The 6,119-nt window shown below is 40.6% G+C and overlaps 1 protein-coding gene across 3 annotated transcripts in view; it reads left to right on the forward strand.

Annotated features, from left to right (window-relative positions):
- myofl (myoferlin like) overlaps window positions 1-5,039 on the forward strand; it is a 23,422-nt gene extending 18,383 nt beyond the window's left edge. For 2 of the 3 annotated variants that reach the window (XM_005913975.2, XM_042224837.1), the window contains 13 exons: window positions 123-278; window positions 402-493; window positions 593-763; window positions 899-1,047; window positions 1,194-1,336; window positions 2,998-3,086; window positions 3,167-3,262; window positions 3,365-3,506; window positions 3,611-3,710; window positions 3,793-3,968; window positions 4,068-4,177; window positions 4,270-4,417; window positions 4,560-5,039. In XM_005913975.2, the coding sequence (XP_005914037.1) occupies window positions 123-278; window positions 402-493; window positions 593-763; window positions 899-1,047; window positions 1,194-1,336; window positions 2,998-3,086; window positions 3,167-3,262; window positions 3,365-3,506; window positions 3,611-3,710; window positions 3,793-3,968; window positions 4,068-4,177; window positions 4,270-4,417; window positions 4,560-4,598 (1,611 nt within the window). In that variant the 3' untranslated portion in view covers window positions 4,599-5,039. Of the gene's footprint in view, window positions 1-122; window positions 279-401; window positions 494-592; window positions 764-898; window positions 1,048-1,193; window positions 1,378-2,952; window positions 3,087-3,166; window positions 3,263-3,364; window positions 3,507-3,610; window positions 3,711-3,792; window positions 3,969-4,067; window positions 4,178-4,269; window positions 4,418-4,559 lie in introns of those variants that run through there. The other variant, XM_042224838.1, reaches the window with a different exon arrangement.
- The last annotated feature ends 1,080 nt before the right edge of the window (window positions 5,040-6,119 follow it).

The following is a 6,119-nucleotide window of genomic DNA, read 5'->3' on the forward strand; positions in this document are numbered from 1 at the left end:
AAATGTGTGAATTGAGCTTCCCTAAATCATTTCTTCAACAACCCTGATATCTTTGTGATGCCATTGGAGAAACCTGCAATTTTAATTTAACTAACAATGCTTTTCTCTTTGGTGGTGTACAGGGCTCATTCAAGATTTACCCACTGCCTGATGACCCAGGCGTGCCAGCGCCACCTCGCCAGTTCAGAGAGCTTCCTGAGAGTGGACCACAGGAGTGCCTGATCAGAATATATGTGGTGTCCTGTACTGACCTGCAGCCTAAGGATACAAACGGCATGGTGCGTCTCATACATGAAGCTGCAGCTGAAAAGTCATGTTGCTTTAATCCTGTGCACAGCTTATCACAATTGTGAAAAAGATGAATACTTTCAACATTATTTATTTATCCATTCTCCGTTCAGTGCGACCCGTACATTAAGATTATGCTGGGGAGGAAAACAGTGGATGATAGAGATAACTACAAACCTAACACCCTCAACCCTGTGTTTGGAAGGTGAGATGCTGTTGAGATGTGTTGTTTTAAAAAAAAATAATTTTTGATATTTAATTATTTTACAGTGAAAACTCAAGCATTTCAAATACTTTTCTCCAGGATGTTTGAGCTATCCTGCTTCCTGCCTCAAGACAAGGATCTGAAGATTTCTGTGTATGACTATGACCTCCTGAGCAGAGATGAAAAAGTGGGTGAGACAGTCATCGATTTGGAAAACAGGCTTCTCTCTCGTTTCAGGCCTAGCTGTGGCCTGCCACAGACTTACTGTGTGTAAGTATGTACTTTAAGTGCACTTCAGTTGTTTATTTTCTTAAGTCTACAATTTTGTAGCTCTGCTTTGTTTGTATCCAGTCATTTTGATCAAAAGAGATGTTACACATCAACATCGATTCGAATGTCTTGCAGATCTGGGATCAATCAGTGGAGAGATCAGCTGAAGCCTTCTCAGATACTCCAAAATCTGGCTAAAGTGCGGGGCGTCCCTAATCCACGCTTTGAGGGTGATGGAAGCTCATTGTCTTTCGCAGGAAGAGAATACCACCTGCAGGAATTTGGTATAGCCATTCTTGAAAGTCCTGTTATCATAGCACATATTGAGTGTGCTGTCTCTATTGTTGTTTTAATTGTGTCCTGTTTCTTTTTTGCCTTGCTACTTTGGAGGCTTTCTCAGTGATATTAACACTGACTGCATTCTTTGCAGAGGGCAACACTGTACAACAACACCAGCACTTGGGCCCGGCCAGAGAAAGGCTGGCGCTGCATGTCCTCAGAGACCAGGGATTGGTACAAGAGCATGTAGAGACCAGGACCCTATTCAGCTCCCACCAACCAAATCTATCACAGGTTAACACTCATGCACTCAATGCATTTTGATTTGAGCAACTTACAGTGGGGCAAAAAAGTATTTAGTCAGCCACCGATTGTGCAAGTTCCCCCACTTAAAATGATGACAGAGGTCAGTAATTTGCACCAGAGGTACACTTCAACTGTGAGAGACAGAATGTGAAAAAAAAAACCAAGAATCCACATGGTAGGATTTGTAAAGAATTTATTCGTAAATTAGTGTGGAAAATAAGTATTTGGTCACCTCAAACAAGGAAAATCTCTGGCTCTCACAGACCTGTAACGTCTTCTGTAAGAAGCTTTTCTGTCCCCCACTCGTTACCTGTATGAATGGCACCTGTTTGAACTCATCATCTGTATAAAAGACACCTGTCCACAGCCTCAAACAGTCAGACTCCAAACTCCGCCATGGCCAAGACCAAAGAGCTTTCGAAGGACACCAGGAAAAGTATTGTAGACCTGCACCAGACTGGGAAGAGTGAATCTACAATAGCCAAGCAGCTTGGTGTGAAAAAATCAACTGTGGGAGCAATCATCAGAAAATGGAAGACATACAAGACCACTGATAATCTCCCTCGATCTGTGGCTCCACGCAAGATCTCATCCCGTGGGGTCAAAATGATCATGAGAACAGTGAGCAAAGATCCCAGAACCACACGGGGGGATCTGGTGAATGACCTGCAGAGAGCTGGGACCAAAGTAACAAAGGTCACCATCAGTAACACACTACAACGGCAGGGAATCAAATCCGCAGTGCCAGACATGTTCCGCTGCTGAAGCCAGTGCATGTCCAGGCCCGTCTGAAGTTTGCCAGAGAGAATGTCATGTGGTCAGATGAAACCAAAGTAGAACTTTTTGGTATAAACTCAACTCGTCGTGTTTGGAGGAAGAAGAATACTGAGTTGCATCCCAAGAACACCATACCTACTGTGAAGCATGGGGGTGGAAACATCATGCTATGGGGCTGTTTTTCTGCCAAGGGGACAGGACGACTGATCCGTGTTAAGGACAGAATGAATGGGGCCATGTATCGTGAGATTTCGAGCCAAAACCTCCTTCCATCAGTGAGAACTTTGAAGATGAAACGAGGCTGGGTCTTCCAACATGACAATGATCCAAAACACACCGCCCGGGCAACAAAGGAGTGGCTCCGTAAGAAGCATTTGAAAGTCCTGGAGTGGCCTAGCCAGTCTCCAGACCTCAACCCCATAGAAAATCTGTGGCGGGAGTTGAAAGTCCGTGTTGTTCGGCGACAGCCCCAAAACATCACTGCTCTCGAGAAGATCTGCATGGAGGAATGGGCCAAAATACCAACTACTGTGTGTGCAAACCTGGTAAAGACCTATAGTAAACGTTTGACCTCTGTTATTGCCAACAAAGGTTATGTTACAAAGTATTGAGTTGTATTTTTGTTATTGACCAAATACTTATTTTCCACCCTGATTTACGAATAAATTCTTTACAAATCCTACCATGTGGATTCATGGATTTTTTTTTCACATTCTGTCTCTCACAGTTGAAGTGTACCTCTGGTGCAAATTACTGACCTCTGTCATCATTTTAAGTGGGGGAACTTGCACAATCGGTGGCTGACTAAATACTTTTTTGCCCCACTGTAGTTATGTGCTGTGCTTTGTTTAACCCTTTTCTCAAAAATCTAGGGACGAATTCAGATGTGGGTAGACATTTTCCCCAAGAGGCTCGGTTTGCCCGGGCCTCCGTGTGAAATCACTCCACGCAAAGCTAAGAAGTAAGAAACTCTTTACAAAATAATCATATATCTTAACGTAATGCACCAAGGGGTGAAATATAATTGCATACTTGAAACAGGTACTTCTTGCGAGCTGTCATTTGGAACACAAGTGATGTCACTCTGGATGAACGAAGCATCACTGGAGAAAACATGAGCGACATCTACGTTAAAGGGTATATTAAATGTCCTGTCTCTCACTTTAATCCTTTATTTGTACTCTGCACTTGTACTGTGATCAACAAGAAGGCGACATATTGCTTTTGTTTGTTCTTTAGATGGATGCCAGGAATGGAGGACAACAAGCAGAAGACTGATGTCCACTACAGATCTCTGGATGGAGATGGAAATTTCAACTGGAGGTTCATCTTTGGCTTTGACTACCTACCTGCAGAGCAGCTGTGTGTTGTCTCTAGAAAGGTGTGTAAAGCCATGGATGAGCAAAAAATCCGCAATTTCTTTCTTGCTAATAATGTAACCAGTTATAATTTGAATAAATGAAATAATTTTTTATCTTTATACAGGAGCATTTTTGGAATCTGGACAAAACTGAATTTAGGATTCCTCCTAAATTGATCATCCAGATATGGGATAATGACAAATTCTCCCTGGATGACTACTTAGGTGAAACAGTATTCCAAATTCTGCTATAACATATGCTCTGCAGCTTTGTCACAGAAAGACATGTACATATTTTATGTTGCAGGGTCAATTGAGCTGGACTTACTGAATCTCATCCCTCCTGCAAAGACCCCAGAAAAGTGCAGCCTGAAGATGCTGCAAGGAATGATGGCATCACAGCCCACCTCACTCTTCTCCCAGAAGTCTGTGCGAGGCTGGTGGCCATGTGCAATTGAGCAGGGTGGAAAACCTGTACTTGGTGTATGTTCATGTCTCCAGCACACTTATTTGTCATATTTTTTAAATGTGTGTGTTTTTTGTGGGATCCTGTTTAAGGCCTTGTTTTTAAAAAATTTGCAGGGAAAAGTTGAGATGACACTGGAAATAGTGGACGAGAAGGAGATGGAGGAAAGGCCAGCCGGGAAAGGCAGAGAAGAGCCCAACATAAATCCCAGACTGGAACCACCCAAGTAAAAATATGTCTCTCCAAAGAAAAATTAATAACTGTTTTACATTAATATACTTAATTTAAAAATAATCGTGTGTCTCTATTCTCTAACAGCCGCCCTGACACTTCGTTCTTCTGGTTTACAAATCCTTGCAAGACCATGAAGTTCATAGTGTGGCGCAGATTCAAGTGGATTTTCATTTTAGGAGTTCTTCTCCTGCTTGTACTCTTGTTCCTTGGGATCCTTTTCTACTCCCTCCCCGTAAGTTCACTCATTTTGCTGATAATGAAGTCAAGTTTGTTGTGTCCATCAGAACCTTTAAAGTATTTTGTCTAAAACACTTTGGATATTTGGATACTGAAATTAATTCAGCATTTAAAAAGCCCATTTTTTCTCTCTGCAGAATTATATCTCCATGAAGATCGTCAAGCCTTTCTCTTAAGAAGCACTGTAGAGAAGCTCTGTACCTACCTGCAGCACAACCTACAGACCTGCTTGCTGTTACCATCCCATGGAAATAAGCAATAACTGTCTCTGCTGATGCCTTAGAAATCTGACACTAAGCATTTTCCTGTCACAATGACTGCTATTAATTTTGTATTTTTACACTCTCAGTATTATTTTGTACCTCATGTATATTAAATCAAATTTGTTGCACTGACTGTTAAATGAAAAAAAAGCAACAGAAATGACATTTCAATAAATCATAGGGATCTATCTATTGATAGATTGATAGATCGATAGATACATAGTCAGATATCCATATCTTCATACATAGTTTGTATGAAAATCATGATAACATCAAGTATTCTGTGTAAACATGTTTGAACATCAGTCAGTAAAATGTCATGATTATGCATTAAATTTTGGTTCATAATTTTCACACAACACCTGAGTGTTTAAATTTTAAGTGAGATGCCTAAATAAATATATAATTTTTTTCTATTAATAAAATAATATTTTGTTTGCAGCAGTAAAATTCATAAATACAGTATGTAGGTTTTCAAGGTTTTTTTATATTTTTGATTTTATAATTTCCCATGAGCCCCCACAAGCTGGTTGTTGGAGCTAAAAAACAAACAAACAAAAAGCTGGAATCACCCTGAGAGTACTTGCTGTGGTCTGTTGGTTGAGCAAGAGAGCTGTTGGCACCAGCCGCCCGAATAATCTGATCAGAGAGGCCGGCTCTGTGTGTAATGGTCCAAGCAATGGGGAATTTCCCTTTTTTTCTGTCTCTCCTCTCAGGTGGAGTTGTAGACTGGATGTTCGTGCTAGGCCTCCCTGCTGATAGAGTCTCAGTTTTCCTGGTCTTCAGCCGTTGCACAAATTTTTATTTCCTCATCACTGTGGCAGTTATAACCAGCTTGTGCACACAAAATTTGTGTGACAGAGAACCATTTGACAGCCTTAATAACATTTGCTCTGGTAAAATGATGAAAAAATGTACTTCATCAAACTTCCAGCTCCAAAACTTTAAGTCTTAGCTTGAAGAAACAGCATTGTGCATGCTTCTTTTCAGTTAGGAAAAGGTCTGCAGCTTCTGCATTGCTCTCTGACTTTTTACTCATGTTTGGGTTCAAATATCACAATGCCAGCACAAATCATGTTCTTTGAAAGCACAAACTGACATATGGATAAACAGCCAATCTTGGTCAAAACAGAGTTACTACTATTTCGATACTAATCTGAAGTAAGGGCCCAGGGTCCAGAATCGCCCCAGTAAAGACTCCAGTTGGACCCATTAGACTTTGGAAAATGTGAAGCAGGGCATAAATTTCAGCATAGTTGGCACATATTTTATTATATTTTTTGTATATGTTTCAGCTTTTCCAACTGATAAAGACTTCCTCTGTGGCCATTCATGCAACATCTTTTTTTCTGCTATATCTACTATAGAAATAAAGATGAAAAAATCTGCAAATTAACAAATATTATTTTATATTGTTCAATTGTATGTTTAATT

Source organism: Haplochromis burtoni, unplaced genomic scaffold (genome assembly GCF_018398535.1).
Source record: "Haplochromis burtoni strain Fernald_Lab_line unplaced genomic scaffold, NCSU_Asbu1 Contig_7, whole genome shotgun sequence".
Lineage (NCBI taxonomy): Eukaryota > Metazoa > Chordata > Actinopteri > Cichliformes > Cichlidae > Haplochromis > Haplochromis burtoni.